Here is a 27,710-nt window from a genome sequence, read left to right as displayed (position 1 = left end):
GGCAGCCACTTCCGGAAGAAGAAACAGCTGTTGGTTTTGAGGGCTCGGCTGGGGCATTGCTGTGTTAACCCAAATTTGACTTTACACGAGAACTGTGGCCGGTGTAGAATTCCTCCGGGATGCGGGAGCATTAAGGCTGCACCAAGGGAAGGGGCTCAGGAGACCGGGGACCTGTCCTGGTCTGGGGTGCATTGTCAGCGAGGAAGAAGATCACAGTGGCCAGTGGGAGACTGATCCTACTGGAACACTGGAACGGAGCGCAGGATAGACCAAGACCAGCGCCCCTCGGAAAAACCGGGCTGAGTCCTCAGACTCCAGGGAGCCATAGCGCAGCAGGAGGAAGCAGGAGAATCACGGAATCACAGATAGGACTTCCTGGAACTCGGGGTGAGTTGGTTTCGATTCCCTAACTCTATTGGGCTGTGCGGCTGCTGAGATCCCTGCTGACCTTTTGCCCAAGTAAGATGGTGATCGAGGACTGGGATTCGAGGAGAGGCAAAGAGTGGGACCCGTCCAGAGGTGCCCAAGTCTTAGAGTAGATGGGAAGTCAGTAAGACAATCAGTTTCCAGCACAGATGATTATGGGGATGGGAGGTGGGAGAGGGTGTGTTCGGGTAGGGGGGGGCAGGGATTCAGGACAGGGTTTCTCTGTGTGGCTCTGTCTACACTGGAATTTGGATCTTGTTCCGTAGACAAGACCCAACGTGAACTCAGAGATCCGCCTGCCTCTTGACTGCCAAGTGCTGGGACTAACACTAAGGGTGTGCCCCACCATCATCCAGCATGATTCCAGTTCTTAATATGAATTCCCTTTTCCTTTTCTAGGGCCCATTTCATGAGTAGTCTAATGTAATTTTTTTAAAGGGCCTCTGACTTTTTTTTTAGACTATTCATTTGTTTATGGAAATAGGCTCTCACTGTGTAGCTCTGACTGGCCTGGAACTCACTGTATGGTCCAAGCTGGACTTGAATTCGCAGAGATGCTTGTCTCTGCTTTCCAAGTGCTGGGTTTAAAGTTGTGCCACTACGCCCAGATATTTCTGACATTTTTTTATAATTGGAGGGGAACGGGGCAAGAGTAAATTAATATATTTAGTACTACTTCCAGATTTTTCTCCTTTGCTCTCAGACATCCAAGCCTTGACGGCTTGGGCTCAACATCTGGGAATCGCTGGGGCCCGAGATCCATTGATTTTGTTTAAGAGCACCATGACAGGCTAGAAAGACGGCTCAGCCTTTAAAGAGTATCCTGATACTAATGCCTTGCCTGGGAATCCCATGGACAAAGAAAACTAATCACTCACATGCTTGGTTTCACTTTTTTTTTTTTTTTTAAGATTTGTTTAATTTGTTTTATGTATATGAGTACACTGTTGCTATCCTCGGACTCACCAGAAGAGGACATCAAATCCCATTACAGATGGTTGCGAGCCACCATGTGGTTGCTGGAGATTGAACTCAAGACTTCTTTTTAGAACAGTCAGTGCTCTTAAACGCTGAGCCATCTCTCCAGCCCTTGGTTTCACTTTTTGACTCATGTTTTAAAGGCAGACTGGGATTCCAAGGAGTTGTTTTCTCTATGTTGTAATCTGATCTGTAAATGGATTTATTCCTTTCTTTGGGGCGCGTGTGCATGTGTGTGTGTGTGTGTGTGTGTGTGTGTGTGTGCGCGCGCGCGCACGCGCACGCGTCCTTATGGAGAGCAGAATAAGGCTCAGAGCCCCTGGAGTCTTACGTTACAGGCAGTTGTGAGCTGACCAGCATAGGTCCTGTCTATGACAGAGCAGTCAGTGCTCTTAATTACTGAGATAGCTCATCTACTGAGGGAGCTCTTTCTCTGTTGTTTTAATTTTTTCCAAGATAATTCTTACCCTATCTTTCACTGGGCCATTGAGAAGCTTGTTAAGGCTTTGAGCATTCTGAGGGTTGGGGATATGGCTCAACAGTTAAGAAAACTGGTTACTCTCCCAGAGGACACAGCTTTGATTCCCAGCATGTACATGGCCATTGTATTCCCAGAAGATCTGACCTCCTGTCTCTATGTGCATGTGGTACAGAGATATACATGTAGGCAAAACACTTGTACACATAAAATAAAAATAAGCAAATCTAGCCAGGCAGTGGTGATGTGTAGCAGGGAATTAGTTAAACTGCTTTGACTCTTGGTGGGACGCACACACGCCCCATCTGAGAGCTCTCTGGATTAGAGAATGAAACATGCATGAATGCACGTGCACGAGTGTGCACACACACACACACACACACACACACACGCACGCACGCACACACACACATGCACATATGCACACCAGCTAATTTCAATATGCCTTGACTAACTCAATGGCTAGGCATTTCTTTTTTTTTTTTTTTTTGGTTCTTTTTTTCGGAGCTGGGAACTGAACCCAGGGCCTTGCGCTTCCTAGGTAAGCGCTCTACCATTGAGCTAAATCCCCAGCCCCATGGCTAGGCATTTCTAAACCTCCCCGAGGCTAGCACACACTTCCCTCTGGTATTCCTGGCTTAACACCTTCTAAATCTATAATTTATCTTTGCTGCCCTGTAACCTTCTGGTCAGTGCCTCCCTCCACCCCTCTCAGTAGGGCTGCATATCCTTTACACCCACATTGTGGGATGCTTTCTCTCCTGCAGCTCTTAAACCGGATCCTTCTCCCTCCTCCGAGTCATGGCAAGTCTCTTCTTCCCCTCAGTCGCTTGCCCGCACAATCTAAAAGTTCCGCCCTGTCTCCTTGCCCAGCCATTGGCCGTATGTCAATTCTTTATTATTAGTCGAAGCCAGCTGGGGCAGGGCTCTTATGTCTGGAATCTTGGCTTTTGGGAGCCGAAATAAGACAAAGCTTTAGAACCAATTCCCAACAGTGGTGCATACCTTTAATCCCAGCACTCAGGAGGCAGAGGCAGGCAGATCTCTTGAGTTTTAGGTCAGCATGGTCTACAGAGTGAGTTCCAGGATGTTCAAGACTACACAGAGAACCCTGTCTCAAAAATAGATAGATAGATAGATAGATAGATAGATAGATAGATAGATCTTTAAAACAACGATTAGGGGCTGGGGATTTAGCTCAGTGGTAGAGCGCTTACCTAGGAAGCGCAAGGCCCTGGGTTCGGTCCCCAGCTCTGAAAAAAAAAAAAAAAAAGAACCTAAAACAACGATTAAAGTGCCTTTGAAGCCAGGATTGTGGTATGTGGCTTTAATTACAGCATTTTTTGAGGCAAAGTTGTGAGGCTCTCTGCAAGTTGGGGGCCACCCTGAGCTACCTATTGAGCTCCAGGACAGCCAAGGATACAATAAGGAGACCCTATCCCCAAAAAAACAAAAGAGTGCTTCCGGGTCTGTTTCTACGGCTTTGAACTCGTTCGGACAACACCTTCATCTATCATGTGAAGAGGAGGAACTGTGATCCTACAGCACTCAATGTGTTGCAAGTGACGAGTTGCTATGGCCAGAGCGTCCAGGGACTAAGCCACTCCCTAAAGGCTATCCATGGACTGACCCTGGACTCTGACCCCATAGGTAGCAATGAATATCCTAGTAAGAGCACCAGTGGAAGGGGAAGCCCTGGGTCCTGCTAAAACTGAACCCCCAGTGAACGTGATTGTTGGGGGGAGGGCAGCAATGGGGGGAGGGTGGGGAGGAGAACACCCATAAGGAAGGGGAGGGGGAGGGATTAGGGGGATGTTTGCCTGGAAACCGGGAAAGGGAATAACACTCGAAATGTAAATAAGAAACACTCAAGTTAATAAAAAAAAAAAAGAAAGAAAAAAAAAAAGAAAGGAATGGTAATGTGCATTGAACCCAGGGCTTTGTACCTGTCAGACAAGGGACATACTACTCAGCTGTATCTTACTCCCAGAGTAGAATTTCTGTGTAGAGTCTTATAGCATTGCCTCCAGATGCATTTGGCTTACCATTAATGATCAAAGTAATTTTCATTCTTGCTTATACTCTTAATTGTACTTTACATATACATATTCATATTTGAAAGGTTGAAAACATAAAGAAGAATTAAAGGAAAAGGAATACCATGAAAAAAAAAAAGAGTTGCTATGGCAACTGTCATTCATTATGGACTCTAGTTGCTTTTGGTGCTGAGGGGGGCCTGAGAGATGGCTCAGGAGCTAAGAGCACCACCTGCTCTTTCGGAGGACCTGGGATTCAATTAATTCCCAGCACCTGTATGGCAGCTCGCAACCATCCCGTGCTAAAGATCCAAGGGTGCCTTCTTCAGGTCACCAGAGGTACTTCATGCACATGGTACACATTCGTACAGGCAAAATACTCTAAGGAATAAAGATTAGAAAAAGTAGACGAGGGAAGGTTGCAACCTATGGGTAGGGGTGACATAGATTTCAGGATCAGTTGTCATCAACTTAGAATCTTTTTTTTTCTGTCATCCTTATGTAAGCTTTGCACGCTGTAGGATGAGGGCTCTGTGGTATCTCTGTGGTAGGAGGAGAGAGGGAGATAGATGGAAAGGAAGCAGTGGCTTCCTGAGCTCTCTCAGAGGAGCCAGGCACTTACTCAGCAGACATTCTTGCCAATTGTTTGCTGTTCTTCTTAACATTTACTAATTTTATTTTCAATGTATGAATTTTTGCATGTATATGCACCATAGGAAAAGAGACTGAAAACTGAGACTGACCAAAGCGCTCTCTCTCTCTCTCTCTCTCTCTCTCTCTCTCTCTCTCTCTCTTTCAAAGACAAGATCCCATACTATAGCCCAGGCTGGCCTCAAACTCACAGGAATCCTCCTGCCTCAGTCTCTCAGAGTTGATTTTCATTGCAATCCTGAATGTTCTAGGCTGGCTGTGACTAAGGTGGCCAATCAGGGCTGGCAGTGTCCTTTAGCAGACATGTTTTATTTGATCTGTGGTGTTTGACTGCAAAGTTTTTGTTGTTGTTACTTTTTTTTTTAAAAAAAATTGTGGGGCTGGAGAGATGGCTTAGTGGTTTAAAGCCTTGACTGCTCTTCCAGAGGTCCTGAGTTCAATTCCCAGCAACCACATGGTGACTCATAACCATCTGTAATGAGGTCTGATGCCCTCTTCTGGTGTGTCTGAAGACAGTTTCAATGTACTCATATACATAAAGATAAATCTTTAAAGTCACAGAAATTGAAAGGATGCTTTTCAGGTTTAGATCTTATGATCTTCTTTCTTGTGTGTGAATGTTTTGCCATGTATGTGACTGGGGCCTGCAGAGGTCAGAAGAGCACAGTGGGTCTGTCTCCTCTGCAGGAACAGTGCATGCCTTTAACCACTAAGCCATCTCTTTGGCTCCAGGAGCTTCTCTCTAAGCTGTGCGGAGGATCACTCACTCAGAGACTTAGCCAACGCTGGGCAAACACTCCACACTGAGCTACAACACCAGGTTTGGGATTTTTTTGTTGTTGTTTTTGAGACAGGCTCTCATTAGTAGCTGGGACTGGCCTTGAACTTGTGACCCTTCTGCCCCAGCCTCCTAAATGCTAAGATTTCAGCACCACTATACTATATTTCTTTACAACAATTGAGGCTAATGCTAAATCAGCTTGGTCTACTGGTTTCAGTTGCCTCTTTGGCCCGTGTAGGTATTTCTAATATCTCAACAGGTCATCTGTGTTAAGACAGGCTAAACATTATGACCAAGATGGCCCCAAAATATAATGACTTCCATACAACTGAAACTGCATCTTCTATCACAGTTTGTAACAGAAATCCTAGCAAAATGGCTACTTTCCTTCAAGCAATTATCCAGGAACCTAGGATCCATTCTTCTGGATACCAGTATCCCAGAGATCCTCTCCTTACAAACCTGTCTCAGCCCAAAGTAGCGTACAAATCCCATCCCCTCAGAACCCATAGTCATGTGCCAGTCACATGACCTCAGTCAGGTGCTGCAATGGAAGCTGAAGAGAAAACACTCAGTGACCAATGTGTCCCAGTTCAGGCTTTATTACAAGGAGAGAACAGATTTGGCAGACAGCAAACTGTCTCTACCTTACATGGTGGAGGTATCCTGTTTCTGGCATTGGCATCACAGATACCCTTGACCCTCTGTTAACTGAATGATAGATACACAGGGGGTTTGTGGTATTTCAACCAATCTATGCATGTCTTTCAGGTATGGATAAATTGGGACAGATCATCAAGTTAGGCCAGCTCATCTATGACCAGTGTGAAAAGATGAAATACTGCAAAAGACAGTGCCGGCGTCTAAGAAACCGTGTGCATGGCCTGCTACAGCCTCTCCAGAGGCTCCAGGCCCAAGAAAAGAAGAGCCTCCCCAGTGACATTACTGCTGCCCTGGGCCGTTTTGAGGACGTCCTAAAAGAAGCTAGACAGCAGATAGAAAAGTTCAGTCAGAAGTCCAATATTTGGAAGTTTGCTACTGTGGGCAGTGATAAGATCCTCTTCCATGAAGTGAATGAGAAGCTGAGAGACATCTGGGAGGAGCTCTTGCTGCTGCTTCAGGTTGATCAATGGAAGTCTGATTCCGAGGTCAGCCAACCAGCATCCTGGCAGCAGGAAGATCAACAGGACGCAGAGGAAGATGGGTGAGTCTTCCGAAGGCTGGGAAAGAATAGGCTGGGGCTAGGGTGGGGTGGAAGAGCAAATGGAAATCAGGAAGCATCCTAGCCTCACTTTGGTTTGCCAAAGGAGAGGAGTTTGAACAGTTGTGTGTGACTGTGCCTCAGAAATCCTGCTGTATGGTGAGGCTAGTGAAATCTGGGGAAGCCTTTGTGGAATAAGGGATATGTGCTACCTGCTAGTGAGTCCCCTTGCTTCTGTATCACTCTTAAAAATATCTGGAATTCCAATTCATAACTTACAGTATTAGATTCTGTGGGACTCTCACTTATGATGAAGATTGTCCAGCAAAAAGAGTTAAATAAAGCAAGCCAAGGAAGCATGGATTGGGTACAGACAGCATGCACAACACTGTTTGTTCTAAACCTTACAGATACAGTACAGAACACAATAGACAAAATCTCTGACCTCATAGAGCGTAAGGCATGATGACAGAAAACCAAGTTTCTCTAAGCCTGCAAAAGCCACTAAGTAGAGTAATGGCTCACAATGGTTCAGAAAGAACAGTCAGAGCGACGTTTGACTAGACACCTTGACAAAGAAAGACCTAGCCATAAAGTGACAAGATTGCTCTTGTGGTAGAACTGCAGAGAGGAAACCCTAATTGAAATATCGAGTTTCAAGCCTCTACTTGTGCCACATCCTCTGAAACCAGCCACCTGGCAAAGCCCAACACGAAGAGACAAAGGCACACACAGTTCACCCTCTGTGTTGCTATGGCAGGAGCGTGACTGGAAGTCAATAGCTAGAGCCAATAATTCAACCTACCTGAGAGTCAGATTGGAAGTGTGAACTGAGGAGAGCGTTTTAGAGGGTGAGATAATGAACGCTTGAACTAGAACGGCCCTCTAATTGAACATAGTGGAGGGCCAGACTCTAAAGAAACGAGACATGGACTAAGCTGGACGTAAGAGATGAGCCTCCATCACCGGGCATGGGAAGACAAAGGAAACATGGACAAACATGACCTCCTTAGACTTAGGATGACCCAGTGATATGAACCCCAACTCTGTTATCTGAAAGATAGAAGTGGGTGCTGGAGAGATGGGTCAGCTGTGTGAAGAGTGCTACTGCTTTTCTAGGGAACCCAGGTTCCATAGACGGACATAATGATGAGACCTTTTAACAAGAGACCACTAGGAGAGGTCCCACAATAGTATCATGTGACATATCCTGGCCTAGCCAATAGGCCAAGAGACCTGGAAGCAGGAACTAGGCAGGACTTATCCTACAGCTGCAAAGAGGATGGAGGTCTTATGAACTCTAAGAGAGAGATACAGGAGAGTGACCTGTAGAGAAAACAGGAGAAAGGAAGCGTGCTGAGCCAGACTTAAGCATATATAACCTCACAGCCAGCCCACATAGTGACACTCTTCCTCCAACAAGCCACACCCACTCCAACAAGCCACACCCACTCCAACAAGCCACACCCACTCCAACAAGCCACACCCACTCCAACAAGCCACACCCACTCCAACAAGGCCACACCTCCTAATAGCGCCACTCCATCTGGGTGGGCCTGGCATTCAAACACGTGAATCTATGGGGACCATTCCTATTCAAACCACCAGACTCTGTAACTCCAAGATCTGATACCTTCACACAAACACACAAGTAGGCATACAAATTCCAGCCGTCTGAGAAGAATGAACCTCAGTTGAGAAAATGCTCCAACATATTGGTTTATAGACGAGTCTATTAGGATTTTTTTTCCCCATTCATGATTGACGTGGGAGGGCTACACCTGCTATGGGAGGTTCCACCCCTGGGTTGGTGGTCCTGGGTTGTATAAGAAAGCAAGTGGAGGGTTGGGGATTTAGCTCAGTGGTAGAGCACTTGCCTAGCAAGCGCAGGGCCCTGGGTTCGGTCCCCAGCTCCGGAAAGAAAAAAAAAAAAAAAAAAAAAGCAAGTGGAGCAAGTCATGGAAAGCACACCAGTCAGCAAGCTGTTTCCCTATGGTCTTTGCTGCAGTTCTGCCCCACCAGGTTCTCCGCCTTACGCTCCTTGCCCTGGCTTCCCGGAAAGCTAAATAAATAAAGAAGCCCTTTCCTCCTCAAGTTTCATTTGGTCATGCATGGTGTTTATCACAGTAACAGAGAGCAGACAAGGACAGGAGAACACACGGATGCGTCTTTTAGATGCCTGAGCCCAGAGGAGTAGCTGTGCTCTCGACTTGACATGGAGGGTGGTGATTCATATCCTGTCAGGTTGGCAGAAGACATCTAAATGGGACAAATGAGGAGGCTTTTAAGCAAATGAGTACTTTTTTGTAGTAAGAGAAACCAAGACATGTGTAATCGTACCAAATACCATCAAAGAGAAAAAGGGAATCAGGGATTAGGGAAGGTGGGCGTGTTATGGTAACAGAGAGGGTTGACTCAAGGAGAGGTCAGGATTGGCTTCTTTCTTAGTTTGGGGTTTATTGCTATGAATAGACACCATGACCATGGCAACTCGTGGGAAACATTTGATTAGGGCTGGTTTATAGTTCAGAGGTTTAGTCCATTATCATCTTGGCGGGAAGCATGGTGGCATGCAGGCATGAGTACTCATGCAGAGATGAATATTTTTTTTTGTTCTTTTTTTCGGAGCTGGGGACCGAACCCAGGGCCTTGCGCTTCCTAGGTAAGCGCTCTACCACTGAGCTAAATCCCCAGCCCCCAGAGATGAATATTAACAGTAGTATTTCCTACCAAGTGATGACTTAGAGTTTAAATGCTGTCACCTTGGTGGTTTTAATTAACATTCTGGTTTTGATGCACACGTAGTGTCAGTTTAGCACTTGTATTTTTAAACACGTTGTTGTTCCCCCCCCCCCATTTTCTTGCAGAAATGAAAATATGAAAGTTATTTTGGTGAAGCTGCAAATCAGCATGGAAGAAATCAAAGAGGCCCTGAAGCAATGTGAGTGGCCGGTGCCCTGTGGCAGGGAAGGCTCCCTAACTAGAATTCATCCGGCGTCTAGAGCTCCCACCTACCCTGCTCCTCCCGGCTCTATTTCCTTTGCTGGATAGCACTGGAAACAGCTCACAGGTTTGAGGATGTGGTCACAGTTAATCCAGGCTTCTGTCCATGAAGTAGCATTTGAAAGCGGCCTCTCGACCAGCAAGAAATCCATAGTAACGGTCAAAATACTAAAACAGACAGGCATAGTGGTGCGTGCTTTTAATCCCAGCACTTGAGAGGCAGAGGCAGGCGAACCTCTGACTTAGAGGCTAACCTGGTCTACAGGGTGAGTTCTAGGATAGCTAGGACTACACAAAGAACCCCTGCCTCAATACACACACACACACACACACACACACACACACACACACACACTTTTTAAGGACTAGAGAGGTGGCTTAGCCATTAAAGGTTAGGCTCACTACCAAAAATAATTTTTAAGAAAGAATACTAAGGGGGTTGGGGATTTAGCTCAGTGGTAGAGCGCTTGCCTAGCAAATGCAAGGCCCTGGGTTCAGTCCCCAGCTCTGAAAAAAAGAAAAAGAAAAAAAAAAAGAAAGAAAGAATGCTAAGATAACTATAATAAGTTCCTCCGTGAATAGCATCTATATCAGTCAAGTTTTTGTTACAGTAACAACGACCCATGGTCGTAGCTCAGAAAGAGAGGTAGTTTACTTGGGCTCACAGTTTGGAAGATATCCGGTCCATGCTTGGTTTATTAGTTTATTAGTCCCATTGCTTTTGAGTCTGTGGCAAGGCAGCTTATCAGATACACATATAATGAAGAGTAAACATTTGCTTGATAGTCAAGAAGTAAAAAAGAGAGAAGGAAGGGGAGCCTGGGGTCCCACACTCCCCTTTAGAAGCCCCCACATACCTTAGGACCCACCACCTCCCAACAGCACCATCCTGGAAAGCAAGTTCTGAACACACGGAACTCTAGAGACGGGCAAACCATGGCAGCACTGAAGCTTCCATTCATTGACTGACTGCCCATAAAAAATTCAAACCAAGGCCTTTGGAGAAAACAGGCAGGGGATCTCAACATTGGAAGGGGACAACAAGAAAATCTCTGGGGCTCACTGGCCAGCAAGTCTAGCCAATCAGCAAGCTACAGATTTCAGTGAGAGGTTTTGTCTCAAAAGTGAGGTGGATAGGGACTGGAGAGACAGCTCAGCCGTTACAAATGTCCACTAGTCCTGCTGAGGATCCAGACTCAGTTCCAGCACTCAGAGGGTGACTCGCCCTCACTCCAGTTCCAGGGGATCCCATGCCTTCTTCTGGCTTTTTGGACCATATACACATGTGGTACACATACGGATATGCCAGCACACAGTCATGCATAGAAAATAAAAGCAAATACATATTTTAAAGAAATAAACAAGATGACAAGCAATAAAGAAAGATACTTGATGTCAACCTCTGACCTCTATATATGCATACACAGGCATGAATACCTGCACATGTAAACATACTCTATGTACATGCAGACACACACACACAAAAAAAATTTCAGTGAAATTTAAGGTGCTCATTCATTTCCTCATTTATTCAATAAAACTATACAAATTTTGCTTTGTGCCAGGGTCTGCTCTCAACAAAGCAACTGACCCTTTTTTGGTAGAAACACATGCCTTAGGGGTAAAGGAGAGGAGAGGACAGAGAGACAGTGCAAACATGTTGTATGATGTTTCTTTTTTTTTTTTTTTTCAGAGCTGGGGACCGAACCCAGGGCCGTGCACTTGCTAGGCAGGCACTCTACCACTGAGCTAAATCCCCAACCCTTATATGACATTTCTTATGGGCATGTATATCCATGTGTCCACATGCATGTGGAAGCCAGAGGTCGAACTCAAGAGTTATTCCTTGGGAGAAATCTATTTTGTTTTTTGAGACAAGTCTCTCACAGAGACCTGGGGCTCGCCAGTTAGGCTAAGATGGCTGGCCAACAAGCCCCAGCGATTCACCTATATCCACTTCCCTAGTCCTGGGGTTACAGGTGACCATGCCACCAAGTCCAGTCTCTAACATGGATTCTGGGGATCAGACCCAGGGTATCTTAATTAAGGTTTCTATTGTTGTGAAGAGATGCCATGATCACAGGCAACTCATTTTTTTTTTTTTTTTTTTTTTTTTTTTTTTTTTTTGGAGCTGGGGACCGAACCCAGGGCCTTGTGCTTCCTAGGCAAGGGCTCTACCACTGAGCTAAATCCCCAACCCCGGTAGCTGGCAATTCTGCATCTGGATTGGCAAGTCTCGGGAAGAGTCTGAGACACTAGGCCTGGCTGGAGCATCAGAGACCTTAAAGCCCAACCTCAGTGACACACTTCCTCAACAAAGCCATATCTGCTGTGACAAGGCCACACCTAATAGAGTCTCTGTGTCTATGAGGGCCATCTTTGTTCAAACCACCACACTTGGCAGCACTTTACAGCTGAGCTATTTCCCCTGCCTTCTTGGGAAGTCTATTTCTATTACGCTAGACAGGGAAGGAAAAGATAGATTGTCTTGATTTCTCTTGCTGTGCTAGAACACCACGATCAAAAGTAAGTCGGTTGGGGTAAGTGACTTATTTCAGCTTACTACACTCAGTTCACACTCTGTCACTAAGGGAAGTCAAGGCAGGAACTCAAAACAGGAGTGGCACTGCACACAGTGAGTTGGACACACCCACATCAATCATCAATCAAGAAAATGCCCATAGATCAATCTGGTGGGGGCATTTTCTCAATTGAGGGTCCTTCTTCCAAAATGACTCTACCTCGTGTTAAGTTGACATAAAACTAGCTGGCAAACAGTCCAAAGAAGGATTCTGTTCAAATCCATCTTGGTAAACCAAAATATTATTATTACTTTCAGGAACATTTGTGAGGAGTATAGGTGATCTTGGGCACTTGAATGATCTAAAACCCTCCCACAGTAACATGAACAAGAACTTAGGAAAGCTGGATCACTGGCCTCCTACACAAGAGTCTCCTCTTACCCAGCAATGTTTACTATGAAGAGACTTCTATGAGTGAGTCCTGTAATTTTCTTGAGCTTCCTCAGTTTTGTAAGTTTCCTTTGAGCTTTGTGGTATTCTGAGGAAGAAAAATGTTTCAATCCACGAGGAAGCATTTATACAACTGACAGCAGTACAGTTGCTGAATTTGATCCATGTCTCTATTTGATCTGAAATAACTAGATATGATGCCAGGTATCTAGTGCCAAGCCATGTGGCAATAGGAGTAGAGCTCTGAGATGAGGCTGTACTCTGTAGAGGCTGGCATTAAGGCTGGAAAGATAGGCAAGACTGGAAAAGGAGGCTAGGGATGTAGTTCAATGGTAAAGCACTTGCGGAGCACACACAAACTCCTTGGTTCAATCCCATGCATTGTAAGAAAACAAATATGTTGGAAGAGAGGGACAAGAAAGTACATGAAGCTTCGCTGCCAACTTTAGCTGTGTCTCTATGTATAACTCAGAAGCAGAGGACCCTCTGCCCTGAGACGTTCTAGTCATGGAGTTCATGGGGTGGCACTTCTCTACCACATCACAAAGAGGTTACTTCCCTTTCAACTCTTTCCTAACACGCTGACCTTTTAATCTCCTTCTGTCTCAGGCTCACTAAAACCCATGCAGGAGGTCCCACAAGATTTCCAAGTCAAGGAGATTCCGAAGGAAGATCTTGGATATCCGTGGACCAAACTGAAGACAAATAAACTGAGCACGATTTATAGAGGAGAGTATTACAAATCTCCAGTCACCATCAAAGTATTCAACAACCCCAAGGCCGAAAGTGTTGGGTAAGCTACAGGGCTATAGGATATGACTCTTCATACATACCAACACCTATTCTCTGTAGCTTCCCAAGGAGAAAGGTACATTGTCTCCCTTATTAAATGGGGGGAGGGGAGGAAGTCAGGCTCAAAAGGGTTAAATGGCTTAATCTGTATTATTAAGAAACAGAGGCTATAGAACCAGAGAAGATGGGGGAGGGGGGGTAGTTCTTGCTCTTACAGAGAATCCAGGTTCAATTTTTGGCACAAACATCACAGTTCATATCTGGAGCTCCAGTTCCAGAGGATCTGACACCTTCTTCCCGGCTCACAGGCGCCAAACACACACATGGTACACAGACAAACATGCAGGCAAAACACTCATGCACACAAAAAGGAAAAGAAATAGGCTGACCTTGGGCCACTTTCTTTCTACCCCAACTCCCTTTTACTCATGGCTTCATGTGTCTTTCGAAATTTATACTCTTTTCCAGACGCAGCCATGTGTGCCTTTAATCACAGCACCCATGAGGTAGGGGGAGGCTGTGTCTGAGTTCAAGGCCAGCCTGGGCTAGATAGAGAGTTCCAGGCTAGCCAGGGCTACATAGATAAGAACAAAATTTTTACCTTAAAGTTTTGTTTCTCAATTCATCCTTTTCTCATACAATTCTCTTTTTGGTGTGGTGCTGGGAACTCTATAGACAATTCTGTGTTTTATCACTGTATTTTCCTGTAGAATATGCTCTTCCGCTAGTTTTTCATAGGTGAGGAGAGTGGTACGTCTATCAACTACTTTCCTCGCTGTCCTGACTCAGCCTTGTGGAACATGCCGAATCCTTTTACTTCAGGTGACTCTGGTGACTCGCTGGGCATCAGTGAGCCTTTCACCTGTTTCCCATAATGTAAAACATCTGCTTCCAACTTTCTCCCACTGACAATGCCACTGTACATAGTCCTTAAAGGATCTGTATGACAATTCTGAGGCACTGGGAATCAAACCTTGGACTTTACACACAGAGGCAAACACTACCACTAAGCTCTACCCCCGACACTTGTACAAGAATTTCTTTGGGCTGTAACTCCAGGATAGAAACCCTTGCTTCACAGGCTCCACAAATATTAAATTGGCTAAGTACCACCGGGAAGCTCTTAGAGTGGAGCGGGTGTACCTACGGTATGCATACAGTATCGCCTCTACAGTGCCTGAGAACACTCGTATTTCATATACTGATTGATCCTTGCTGTTTCTAAATTTGTTTTATCCTTGTAAAGTGGTATCAGATCTGAAAGCATTTAATTTACTAATAAATTTGATAATTTCTTTCTTTTTTTCTTTTTTCAAGACACTCTTTCTTTATGTAGCTTTGGATGTCCTAGGACTTGCTCCTCTGTAGACCAGCCAGGCTGGGTCTCAAACTCACAGAGATCCACCTGCCTCTACCTCCCAAATGCTGGGATTAAAGGTACAAGCCATCACCTCCCAGCTTGAGCATTTACTCGTATGTGCTTAGCTATTTCAGCTTTCACACTTTTACTTGCTTACAAAGAATTGGGTTTCATTTTTTAAAATTATATGTACATGTGTAACTGTGGGTGAGCGCGCGTGCCCATGAAGGACAGAAGCATCAGATCCCCCTGATGTTGCAGTTACCCACTGCGTGGGTGCTGGGAATCAAACTCAGGTCCTGTCTTAGGGTTTCTATTGCTATGAAGAGACACCATGACCAAGGTAACTCTTATCAAGGCAGACATTTAACTGGGGCTGGTTTACGGTTTCAGAAACTCAGTCCATTATCGTCATGGTGGAAACACGGCAGCGTGCAGGTAAACATAGCACTGGAGGAGCTGAGAGTTCTATATCCTGATCTGAAGACATCCGGAAGGAGAGTGTCTTCTGCAGGCAGCCAGGAGGAGGCGCTCTTCCATACAGGACTCAGCCTGAGCTTTGGAGGAGACCTCCAAGCCCACCCTCAGAGTGACACACTTCCTCCAACAAGGCCACACCTCCTAATAGCGCCACTCCCCACAGGACAAGCATTCAAACTCGTGTCTATGGGGGCCATACTATTCAAACCACCATAGGTCCTCTGCAAGAGTTGTATATCTGTACTCTCAACTGATCTCTCATCGACTCGTTATGGTGTTTTCAAATGCAATTTGTTGTTCCCTATCTCCACTCCCTATCCTGAATCCTCCACCCCTCAGTAGCTTCTCTTTCCATTTCTATGTCACATAAAAAGTCTTGCCCCTCCCCCCTTCTCTCAACACCTCTCGTGATCGCCTCTCTAGTTTCATAGTCTATACCCATTCTCACAGCCCCTTCCTTGCCTACATATAAACAATAGAAGTTAGGATCTGCACATGATAGAGAACATGTGACCTTTCTTGTCTTCCTGGGTCTCCCACAGAGGTGAATGCACCCATGATTAATGTTGCACTGCTCACAATAGCTGTTTGACTTCCCTTTTCTGTGACTTACCTCTTCCTATCCTCTGCCCTCTCTTCTGTCACTGTGATGGTTTGTATATGCTTGGCCCAGGGAGTGTGGCACGATTAGAAGGGGTGGCCCTGTTGGAGTAGGCGTGGCCTTGTTAAGAGTAGGTGTGTCACTGTGGGCATGGGCTTAAAACACTCACCCGAGTCACCTGGAAGTGAGTATTCTGCTAGCAGCCTTCAGATGAAGAGGTAGAACTCTCAGCTCCTCCTGCACCACGCCTGCCATGCTCCTGCCTTGATGATAATGGACTGAACCTCTCAAGCTGTAAGCCAGCCCCAATTAAATGTTGTTGTCCTGATAAGAGTTGCCTTTATCATAGTGTCTGTTCACAGCAGTGATTCCCTAAGACATGTCCCCATTTGCAGAAGAGCCTTGTATATCATGGAAATCAATCATTTGTCAACTGTAGATATTGCAAAAATCTTCCATTATCGCATGATCTGCACGTTAACTTTGTCTTTGAGGTCCATCATCAAACATGCATCTTTAATTTTAATTTAGGTACATCCAAACGTCACATTATTTGTGCTCTCAAAATACACTTGTGCTCTCACAATACACTTCCCTATGCCTAGAGTTAAGTTTCTTTTTTTTTTTTTTTTTTTTTTTTTTGGTTCTTTTTTTCGGAGCTGGGGACCGAACCCATGAGTTAACTTTCTTTCTTCTTTTCTCTCTCTCTCTCTCTCTCTCTCTCTCTCTCTCTCTCTCTCTTTCTATTAGGTGGGTTCTCACTATGTAGCTCTGGCAGACTTGGAACTCTGGCCTCACTCTCTTTGAGCTCCACTTGCCTTGGCCTAAATGGTACTGGGATTAAAAGGATTAAATAATAATATATTATTATTATAAATTATTATTATTTATTGTTGTTTTAAACTTTTATTACTTTTTTATGTTATTTTATGTGCATGGCTGATTTTCCTGCATGTATGTCTGTGCACCACTCGCATGCCTGGTATTTGCAAAGGCCAGAAGAGGGTACTGAATCCCCTGGAACCAGAGTTATGGATGGTTGTGAGCCACCATGTGGTTGCTGGGAATTGAACTCAGGACCTCTGGAAGAGCAGTCAGAGCTCTTGACCTCTGAGCCATCTCTACAGCCCCCAGTTTTAATTTTTTTAAGATTTATATATTTTATGTATGTGAGTACACTATAGCTGTCTTCAGACACACCAGAAGAGGGCATCAGATTCCACTACAGATTGTGAGCCACCGTGTGGTTGCTGGGATTTGAACTCAGGACCTCTGGAAGAGTAGTCAGTGCTCTTAACCACTCTTAGTTTGCCATATAAGTCACAAAAATATAATTCTATCAAATACCAGAAAGAGCTGAACAAATCCTATTATTCCTGTCATAGACACTGAGGAACGAATTCTGCCTCCAAGTTCATCTGGGAAGTTAAACTTGCAGCCAAGCCCATCACTCTGCTTTTCCCTATACCAAGAGTCTCTGATGGTGTCTCAAGCACCTGGTTGCATGCATGCCGAGTGTACAGTATACTATACATTCTTTGAGGGGCCCTCAAATTCCAAATGCTAATTTCTCCTTTCACCCTCCTAGAATAGTGAGGCTCACTTTCAATGAGGAGATCAAAACCATGAAGAAATTTGATTCTCCCAACATCCTGCGTATATTTGGGATTTGCATCGATCAAACAGGTAAGGGATTGGTCAAGCTTTGACTGCTTGCATGGAATATACTGTCCGCGTTTTAATTCGCTACTTTTTCTGAATATGAAAGAGACGCTTATTATAGATTCCTAGATGAGAGCTTAAGAGGTTAGAGAGCTGTGTTTTTCCATTTAAGCATGGAGGTCTGCCAGGAGCCTCCTGGCCCGGAGTGGGTGGTAGCAGGATGCACAGAGTAGGACTCTGGTGATGGCTTTAAAGTCTGCTGTCTCCAGACCTTCTAGCTCTCTAACTGTACTGAAGTGTTGATGGTAACTTGCTAAGGACTTCCGAGGGTTTAAGGCTGCTTGTTTAGGAGATTTACGGTGTCGGAGGATTAAGCATTGTGACCTTTGTTCTAACTCAGCAGGAACTTTGAGGCGCTAACTTTCCGCCTGCTGGTCGGAAGTCAAAGGAAGAAAAGGGGACACTTTGAAAAGTGATTGTAGGGGTTAGGGATTTAGCTCAGTGGTAGAGCGCTTGCCTAGAAAGCACAAAGCCCTGCGTTCGGTCCCCAGCTCTGAAAAAAAAAAAAAAAGAAAAAAAAGAAAAAAGAAAAGTGATTGTAGAGTTTATTCCTAAATCGTAAAAAGTTTCCTATGAAAGCTATCTAAAGGGAAAAGTGGAAAGATCCTAAGTAGGGAAAGGGAAAAATTCTAAGGGAAAAAAGTTCCTCTCTCTTTTCTTTGTCCTCAGTCTTTTTTTTTTTTTTTTTTTTTTTATTCTTTTTTTCGGAGCTGGGGACTGAACCCAGGGCCTTGTGTTTCCTAGGCAAGCGCTCTACCACTGAGCTAAATCCCCAGCCCTGTCCTCAGTCTTTATACATCTTTCAGAATACATGATCACAAGCTACAAAGTTCATTGCAAGTACACACACACACACACACACACACACACACAAGTCAAATCATAAATTGAGATAGGAGTTTACAACAGAGAATGTTTACATGCATATCCATCAGGAGAAATTATCTGACTAAGCACCCATCACCTGTCTCAGTCCCACAGGCTCACTGAAGGTTTAAAACCATAACTAAGTTATTAGTGAAGTTTTGTATAGCTAAACCCAGTCAATATTTTATCTTCTGTCCTAACACCTATAGTAAATCGTTAGTTCCTTTTTATTAGTTAACCTTTGGTTAATTGTTTTACAACCTCTAGGAATGTGCTCTGAGTTGGAGAAAGTCTGGTTAGATAATAATTGCTCTGAGATATCAGAGCAATTAACTGGTGACACTTGGGAGACTGGCAGAGTTCTCGCTGCAGTTTTGACTATCAGAAAATGACCTAATAGCAGTCCCACTATAAAAGAGCTTAATAATCAATGATATAATTTTAGGAATTCTTATAGGATCATCATTAAGACTTAAGAAATCATCTATTTGTCTACGTAGCAATGCTACAAGACAGTACATCTTCATAGATCTGCAGAGATCTGCTCCAAAGGGGTGGGCTATTGCTTAGTGATTGTTCTATATGTTTAATAATAACAGGAAAAGCATTTTTTTAAAAACTTTTTTTAAGATTTATTTATTTATAAGTATACTGTAGCTGTCTTCAGACACACCAGAAGAGGGCATCAGATCTCATTACAGATGGTTATGAGCCACCATATGGTTGCTGGGATTTGAACTCAGGACCTTTGGAAGAGCTGCCAGTGCTCTTAACCACTGAGCCATCTCTCCAGCCCAGAAAAGCATTTTAATAACAGAATCTTTCCCTTACAGCCTTGCCTTATCAGGGTGAACCTGTCGCAGGTTACATTATAATCTGAAGCAGGCCATGTCAGGACAATCACTTACTAGTTATTAGCTTGTCTCGTTATTGCTCTTGACAGAGGTCAGCCACATAGTGGACACATAGTCACATGGCAGACAAACAGCCACATGGTGTGCAAACAGTCACATGATGTGCAAACAGCCACATGGTGGGGAGGAGAACTTAGATAAAGTAAAAAAAACTTAACGCACCAGAGGAACCATACTTAAGCTTTTGCCAGCATCTTAAAGGAAAGACAAAAGTAAAGGAAAAAATTAAGTCTCTATGAGTCAGGTCTTAGAAATGTAGGAGGGCCCATGGAGCCCTGTGGTAGCACATAGCATTTTATTTATTTATTTTTTTTTTTTTTTGAGACAGGATTTCTCTATTAGGTAGCCCCGGCTGACCTAGAACTTATTATGTAAACCAAGCTGGTCTTGAATTTACTGCCTCCCTCTATCTCCCAAACACTGGGGTTAGAGTGTGCACCTCCATGCCCATGCGTGGCCCATGTGCTAAATTTTAAAGAGCAATTCACAGGGTAGTAGTGAGGAACTAAAAGTCAGACAAATTCACAGACAGACGAATGCATAACCAGGTCAAAGGTCACAAGCTTCTAAGATGACTGTCTTCTTCCTCACTCTCCTGACTGGAGACAAAACCCCAGCTTAAAATAAAATCCTGGCAGGGTTTGTTTTTTGTGTTTTGTTTTCCCACGAGCAGGGCTCATGCACACTGCCTCTACGCCACCCCAAACCCTGGTTTATGAAACAGTTGTGGGCCAATGCTGTCTTTGTTCACACTGACCAACCCAAAATTAGGAGATTTTTATTCAAAGTCTTAAAAGACATTAAAAACCCAGCCCTGGAGAAGGAGCTGGATTTCCAGATTCCCAAGTCCTCTCCCTGCAAAGCAGAGAGTCTTTCTCTTGGTTCTCAGCCCCCCCCCCCCGTGTGTGTGTGTGTGTGTGCGCGCGCGCGTGCGCGCGCGAGTTTCGAGGAAATAAAAGGAGAATCAGAAGTTCCAGGTCAGGCTAGAAAGATCTTCCAGAGGACCAAGGTTCAATTCCCAGCACCTACATGGTGGCCAACAACTTCTGTAACTCAAGTTCCAGGGAATCTGATAACCTCTTATGACCTACTTGGGCACCAGTCATGCATGCGGTGCAGAGATGGACAGGCAGAAACTCATACACAAATAAAAAACAAAGAGGAAAGAGGAAGAAGAGGAGGAGGGGGAAGCAAAGGAGGAGGAGAAGGTGGTGGTGGTTCATGAAGCAACCTGAGCTACATGAGACCTGGTCTCAAAACAAACAAAAATTTACAAAACTCCCTAACCCAACCAAATAACCTACCCTTTAACCACCACCCTCATAAGTCTTTTTCCCCCACAAGTACTTTTTGTTTGTTTGTTTGTTTGTTTTTGTTTTCAAGGCAGGGTTTCTCTGTGTAGCTCTGGCTGTCCTGGAATTTACACTGTAGACTGTGCTGTCCTCAAACTCCGAGATCCACCTGCCCTTACCTTGTGAGTGCCAGGATTAAAGGTGTTTTCCACCGCCACCCAGCTCTTAGGAATTTTGCTTTTTTTTTTTTTTGTAAAGATTTATTTATTTATTATAGATGAGTACACTGTAGCTGTCTTCAGACACACCAGAAGAGGGCATCAGATCTCATTACAGATGGTTGTGAGCCACCATGTGGTTGCTGGGATTTGAATTCAGGACCTCTGGAAGACCAGTCAGTGCTCTTAACCACTGAGCCATCTCTCCAGCAATTTTGCTTTGTTTTAAGACAGAATCTCACCCTATAACTCTGGATGGCCTGAAACTCAAAAATTCTCCTGCCTCTGCCTCCTAGACATAATGATCAATGCAGTGAGGCGTTACGCTCAGTCCCATTTATTTATTTATTTATTTATTTATTCATTCATTCATTCATTCATTCATTCATTTATGAATTTGAATGCGACTTTAATTGCTAAAAGCAGTGTTGATGTGGCTACATTTTACCTGCTGTTCATGGCTGCCGTTGTTCCCTAGAAAGAGGAAGCAACATCTCCCATCTCCCCTTCTGGAAATCATGCCACAGCCTAAGTCCCACGTAATCTGTGTATGTGGAAGGGACTGGTAAAGAGAATTGACTAGAAGTCAGGGTCTCAGGTCATAGGCTAGAAACAAAGGAACGTTCACATCCTAAGTGAGTAAGTCGCCTCAGCCGTTACCTGAGAGAGTAAGTGTCACTACAAGTTTTCTTCAGATTGAAACCTTTGTACTTTAAAATTGGGTTGATCTTAAGATGGGAGAGAAATGGGACTCACTTGAGGGCAGAATTATCTCTATAGAAAGAAGCGGAGAGGTGATTTGTGGTTGCGAGAGCCCTGGGTGGGGCCGGATCTTTCCAATCTCTGCTTCTTTTCCACCAGTGAAGCCCCCCGAATTCTCCATTGTCATGGAGTACTGTGAACTCGGAACCCTGAGGGAACTGCTGGATAGAGACAAGGACCTCACCATGAGTGTGCGCAGCCTCCTAGTCCTGAGGGCAGCTAGAGGCTTGTACAGGTACCAGAGGGTCAGATGGGCACCTCAGAGAACTGGAGGAGTCTGTCTGTGCTACTGATAGTCTCAGAGATGATGGGAGAGCAGGCCAGAAGCCCCAGATGGTTTCCTTTCCCTCCTTCACTGCTGACTCTGATCCGGGGCAGGTGCATTTTATTAAGTTGTCCACCGATCACCACCCACACAGAAGGTAGGGAGGGTATTAGACAGCCTCGTTATCCTGTTAAAGGTCTAATACACCCTCCCTTTGGTTGTAATCAGGTTACACCACTCGGGAACACTCCACAGAAACATCAGCAGCTCCAGCTTCCTGGTAGCTGGAGGCTACCAAGTAAAGGTGAGCACATCCTCCGAGGGCTCCCTGGGTTGGTTGGAGCTTTACAGAGCTGCGAAAAGAGAGAACTGCAGACAAGAAAGGTTGTGCTGTCTGAGTTTCCTCCTAGATTTTAGAACTGAGTCCATCTCTTCTCCTGCTTTCTGGGTGCCCACCACAGAACAGATTCCACCCTTTGCCAGCCAGTGTTTCAAACATTCTTCCCTTCCACCATCCCTGTTCTATTGAGAAGAGCTGTCTTACTATTTCTCTTGATTGGTACAATGTGGTGAAGTGAACCTACAATGTCAACAAAAGCAAAGTCTGGAGGTACCAACAGGACTGAAGAGATGGCTCAGTGGTTAAGAGCGCTGTCTGCTCTTCCAGAGGTCCTGAGTTCAATTCCCAGCAACCACATGGTGGCTCACAACCATCTGTAACAGGATCTGATGCCCTCTTCTGGTGTGTGTCTGAAGATGGCTATTATGCACTCGTACACATAAAAAATATTATTTTTTTTACATTCAAAAAAAGGAAAAAGGAAAAAGAAAATTAGTCCCCAAGGGAAAAACACCCCCTCCCCCAACTCTACCTTCTACCCCCTCCACCCAGGACCTTGCCGTTTCAACATCTGCATCTAATGCATCTTTCTGTCTAGCTTGAATCTAACGCATCTTTCTGTCTAGCTTGCAGGATTTGAGCTAAGCAAAACACAGACTTCTATAAGCCGGGCAACAAAGAGCACTAAAGCAGAGAGATTCAGTTCGACAGCATATGTCTCCCCCGAGAGACTGCAAGATCCATTTTGCAAATATGACACAAAAGCTGAAATATATAGGTATGTGCCTATACAGGTTCTAACTGAGGTGGAGAGGATGGGGCAGGCCCAGTCAAACTCCTCCTCTGAGGACCGTCTTAAATCTATAGAACAGGACAGGGGCACAGGCTGGTGGTGAAGCACTTGCCTGGTGTGGTTCTAGCTTCGTTCCCTAGCACTGGGTGTGGTGGGGTATTGTCTTGAGTTGGGTGGTAACCAGAAAATTCAGTTTCCTGAAGTGACTGTGGGGACATGGGAAAAGAAATGTGCTGGGTGCTTTGTTGCTTGGTTTTCTTTCAAAACCTTTTAAAGATACATTTATTTTTATTTTACGTGTATGAGTGTTATGTCGACATGTATATGCACCATGTGGCCAGAAGAGGGCGTGTGATTCCCTCTGGAACTGGAATTACAGATGGCTGGGAATTGCCAGGTGGGTGCTAGGAACTGAACCCAGGTCAGCAAAGGCTCTTAACCATTGAGCCATCTTTCCAGGCCCCTCCCCCTTTTAATGAATCTGTGTGCGTGCATGCGTGCATGCACGTGCACTTGTGTGAGAGAAAGGGTGGCGTGTACATAGCACGGAATGTGTGTGGATGCCAGAGATCAACCTTTTAGGGCCATTTCTCTCCTTCTACCTGTAAGTATGTGGTTTCTGGAGATCAAATTCGAAAGAGTGTGGCACAGCAAGCTCTTTCTTTGCCTGTCCAGTCACCTACCTGACAAGCCCTTGGTTTTCTTTTAGCTTTGGAATTGTGCTCTGGGAAATTGCCACTGGAAAGATCCCGTTTGAAGGTGAAGAACGTGACCTCTGGCTCTGCTGGGGTTGGAGCTGGGTCCTCTTCTGAGAGGCCAGGAGAGCTTCCTATCTGTGCTATCCTGGTCACTTGGTTCTCTAACGTAGGAAATACCTGAACTTCTCAGTAGAGCTCGCTCGTTCTCTCTCTCTCTCTCTCTCTCTCTCTCTCTCTCTCTCTCTCTCTCCCCCTTCCTTCCTTCCCTTCCTTCCTTTCTTTTTCTTCCTGTCTGTCTGTCTGTCTTTTCTTTTCTTTTCCTTTTTTCATACTAAGTCCTTCATTCTAATCCTAGCTATCAGTATCCAGAGAGAAGTACGTGAGTGAAAATTTTTAAGCTTCATGTCCTATTTTTTTTCCCATGCTAGGCTGTGATTCTGAGAAGATCTATGAGCTGGTGGCTGAGAACAAGAAGCAGGAGCCAGTGGGTCAGGATTGCCCCGAGTTGTTGCAGGAGATCATTAATGAGTGCCGGGCCCATGAACCCTCCAATCGGCCCTCTGCGGATGGTAGGATTCTTTCTGTCAAAGAGTGCAAGCTGTGTGTTTTGTGAAAAGTTTCTTTTGTTTGATTGGTTTTGGTTTTGGTTGTTTGTTTGGTTTTCAAGACAAGGTTTCTCTGTGTAATAGCCGAGGCTATCCTGGACTTGCTCTGTAGACTAGGCTGGCCTCAAATTCGCAGAGATCCACCTGCCTCTGCTTCCAGAGTGCTGTTCAGTCAATGGTATAGGGGTAGCTTCCGTTGTTCAGAACCTCCAAACAAGCTCTCAAGGTTGGTTGGTTGATTGGTTAGTTTCTTTGTTTCTTTGTTTCTTTGTTTCTTTCTTTCAGCTCCAATAAAGTAGTTCATACTCTGGGCAGTGTGAACTCAGCTGCTGTGTCCTGCAGGGAACATTTGACAATGTCTCAAAACATTTTTCATTGTTGCAGTTCAGGAGACCGGAAGGCAGAGTGGATAGAGGTCGGGTGCTATTCTGTAGCATGTAATTTTAAAGCTCCACGCTATTGTCTTTTTGGAGTCCTGCTTGCTCTCAGCTAGGCTCCGGGAACATGGAACATGATGCTGCTGGTCTCACTCCGACATAGTTCTGCAAACAGCCAGCTGGTTCTCTGACCTCCTGGGAGCTGCGATCGCTCCTCCAACTCCTCATGGCTAGACTCCACTAAACCTCTAACAACCACCCCTAGGCTGAGCCCTTTCTCCTGCCACCGGAGTTGCCTCAAATGGAAAACACCAGGCAGTCTTAATATTTTAAAATCAGCCAGATAACACAACTGCTGGGTGAAGAATTTCCTATCCGAATCTAACAATAGCCTTTTCTGTCCACCTTGGCCTCTGCCGGTGGCAGAGGTGACTTCACGTGCCTCTCTCCCCTCATTCATTCTTGTTTCGTCCTTGGGATGATTTCCTTGATTTAGACTTTTTTAAAGTTTGGGTTTGCTTGCTTGTTTGTTTGATTGATTGTTTTTGAGACAGGATCTCGTTGTCCAGTCCTAGCTGGTCTGGAACTAACAAAGACAAGGCTATCCTTGAATTCATAGCGATCCACCTGCCTGTGCCTCCCAAGTGCTGGGATTAAGGTGTGCACTACCATACCTGGCTTATGTATTTGTGTATGCAGGCCTATGTTAAGTCCAGAAGAGGGCAGCAATTCTCCTCTGTCCCTTGATATTTGTTGAGGGCTGGGCTGATTCCTGATTCCAGTCTTTCCCTGAGGCCATAGTTCCTTCTCTAAAACTAGGCATATGCTTGGTAGAGCGGGTAATGGCCTATGGTCCAGGCCTTGCTGGAGAGGAGTTTCAGATACTGAAACCCAACTTGTCCCCATTGCATGAGGCATTGGTTATCAGTCCCAAGCTGCTGTGTGCTTGGTCTATAACGTTTTTGAGATATGTCCCACTGTGTGACAGTTTCTGCTGACTCTGCCCCATGTGTCCCCTAGAAGTAGCATGTAAGGTGCTGTGTTACTTAATAAGCTTACTTGGCATAAGACATAGCTTATGCAGGATCAACCACATGTCTTCTCTATCGTCTATTCTCTTTGTTGTCTGATCTCCTGGTCCTCTCTCTCTCAGGACTCTGTCACTGAAGAATAGCCTGCTGGTCCAGGTCATCCACTCGTTCTGTTTGAGGCGGGGTCTGTTTTTGAAACTGTCTGTGTCTCAGAACCCCCTCAGAGCTGGGCTTACAAGTGTGCCAGGGTTATCGGCATGCACTGCCATGCCTCATTTGAGAGTTGGGTTTTCAAAGATTGACAAGTTAGAATCACATGTGAGGATGGTTTAGGAATCAGGCAGACGAGGCAAACGCTGTTCCTGTGCTGTTGTCTACGTAGGTTTCTTCATGTTCCCAGCTTGGCTGTCAGGAACCCGCTCTTGTCTCACTTTCTTCTCACTCATTCATAGGAATCTTGGAGAGACTGCCTGCCATTGAAGACTCCATGGACAAAAAGCTGTAAGAGGGACAAACTGGACATGTGTCCTTCCCATTGGTCAGCAGCATCAACTTATTGCTGGGTGCAAAAATCTTTGTTCTCCCTTGGATGCTTCTTTTTTCTTCCTTTCTTTTTCTTGAGATGGGATCTCACCAAGAAGCCCCTGCAGGCCTGGAGCTTGCTATGTAGAGCAGGCTGGCCCAAACTTCCAGTTTTGCCTCCTGAATGCTGGGATTAAGGGCACAGACTGCCAAACTGTCATGCTTCTTATTTGTTAGAAATAGAAAACAATTGCATGGGACTGGAAACATGGCTCTGTAGTTAAGAGCACTGGCTGTTCTTCCAGAAGACCCGGGTTCAATTCCCAGCAACCACATGGTGGCTCACAACCATCTGTAACTCCTGTTCCAGGGATCCAACACTCTCACACAGACATACATGCAGGCAAAAAACCAATGTACATAAAATAAAAATAAAATTAATCCCCCCCAATTTTTTTTAAAACTAAACAATTCTATCTCAGTGTGGTAGTGCACACCTTTGATCCCAGTGCTTGGAAGGCAGAGGCAGGTGGGTCTCTGTTTGAGGCTAGCCTGGTCTACAGATCAAGTTCTGTACTATGTAAGACCTGTCTCAAAAAAAATAAAACAAAAAATTGACAGCCATATTTCTTTCTTTAATTAATTATTTTTGGGGGGTAGTGAGTTCAAGACAGGGCTTCTTTGTGTAACAATCCTGGTTGTCCTGAAACTCATTTTGTAGACCAGGGTGGCCTTGAACTCACAGAGATCTGCCCTCCTCTGCCTCCCAAGTTCTGGGATTAAAGGCCTGCACCACCAAGCCCAGCATAAGAACCCCCAATATTTCTAAAAATTTACTTCCAATACTGACTGCAGATTATTTGAAAAAGTTGACAGATGGTTTTGTACCCACACCTCTTTTTGTGCTTTGATGGCTTCTATCAAGAAATGGCCTCCATTGCCCCAGCATTTGCATCTGAGCTGGCATAATGGCTTGATTGAGTCAAGAAAATGTGAAAGAAATAACAGTGAGCCACTTCCCAGTCTAGGCTTCAAGAAGCTTTACAATGTTCGCCCCCTCTCTTGAAACAGTATTCATCCGTGAGCAGGGTTGTAGGCATGCCGGAAGATGGGGAACTACGCAGAGCAGAGGCCTGTGGTCTCATCTGAGTTCATGCTAGGCCAGCCAGCATGGCAACTGACCCAGCTGCATGAGTGAGCCCACCAAAGAACGGCCCTACTGCCAATTCACAAAAGCATGAGCTAAGCAAATATACTCCTGTTTAAGCCACTAAGTTAAATAAGAGTTGTAAAAGTAAATGCTGTCACTATTCCCTTTGTCCAATGAACAAGGTACAGAATTTGCCTTAGATGCTCATGGTCCAGCATCTGACTGTGTCTGACTTTCTATGTCACGTCCCAGAGATCTCTAAATTGTTGGGATCCAGGGACCTCAGTGATGTTGCTTAGTTGGAAGAGTACTTGAATAAAGCCCTATGTTTGATACTCAACAAGCCACTTAGTGGGGGGTAGGTAGAAGCAGAAATATTCCAAGTTCAATCATCC

The 27,710-nt window shown here is 45.0% G+C and overlaps 1 protein-coding gene across 13 annotated transcripts; it reads left to right on the top strand.

The window, feature by feature from the left end:
* Mlkl (mixed lineage kinase domain like pseudokinase) lies at nucleotides 1-27,655 on the top strand. 13 transcript variants are annotated; one of them, XR_015643482.1, is made up of 13 exons: nucleotides 1-387; nucleotides 5,302-5,389; nucleotides 6,122-6,554; nucleotides 9,419-9,492; nucleotides 13,136-13,319; nucleotides 14,636-14,755; nucleotides 17,348-17,445; nucleotides 21,634-21,769; nucleotides 22,028-22,103; nucleotides 22,766-22,917; nucleotides 23,642-23,691; nucleotides 24,059-24,199; nucleotides 26,096-26,791. XR_015643482.1 is itself a non-coding variant. In XM_087595175.1 (12 exons), the coding sequence occupies exons 3-12, from the start codon at nucleotides 6,124-6,126 to the stop codon at nucleotides 26,146-26,148; spliced, it is 1,395 nt and encodes a 464-aa protein (XP_087451301.1). In that variant the 5' UTR covers nucleotides 1-387; nucleotides 5,302-5,389; nucleotides 6,122-6,123; the 3' UTR covers nucleotides 26,149-27,655.
* The last annotated feature ends 55 nt before the right edge of the window (nucleotides 27,656-27,710 follow it).

Source organism: Rattus norvegicus, chromosome 19 (genome assembly GCF_021556685.1).
Source record: "Rattus norvegicus strain SHRSP/BbbUtx chromosome 19, alternate assembly SHRSP_T2T, whole genome shotgun sequence".
NCBI lineage: Eukaryota > Metazoa > Chordata > Mammalia > Rodentia > Muridae > Rattus > Rattus norvegicus.
This window is presented reverse-complemented; position numbering and strand designations above follow the sequence as displayed.

Excerpts from the sequence above, each read along its gene's own strand:
- Mlkl (XM_087595175.1), top strand. The coding sequence starts at position 6,124 with ATGGATAAATTGGGACAGATCATCAAGTTAGGCCAGCTCATCTATGAC. Across the intron at positions 21,770-22,027 it reads GCAGCTAGAGGCTTGTACAG|GTTACACCACTCGGGAACAC; the intron begins GTACCAGAGGGT and ends GGTTGTAATCAG. Across the intron at positions 24,200-26,095 it reads CAATCGGCCCTCTGCGGATG|GAATCTTGGAGAGACTGCCT; the intron begins GTAGGATTCTTT and ends ACTCATTCATAG.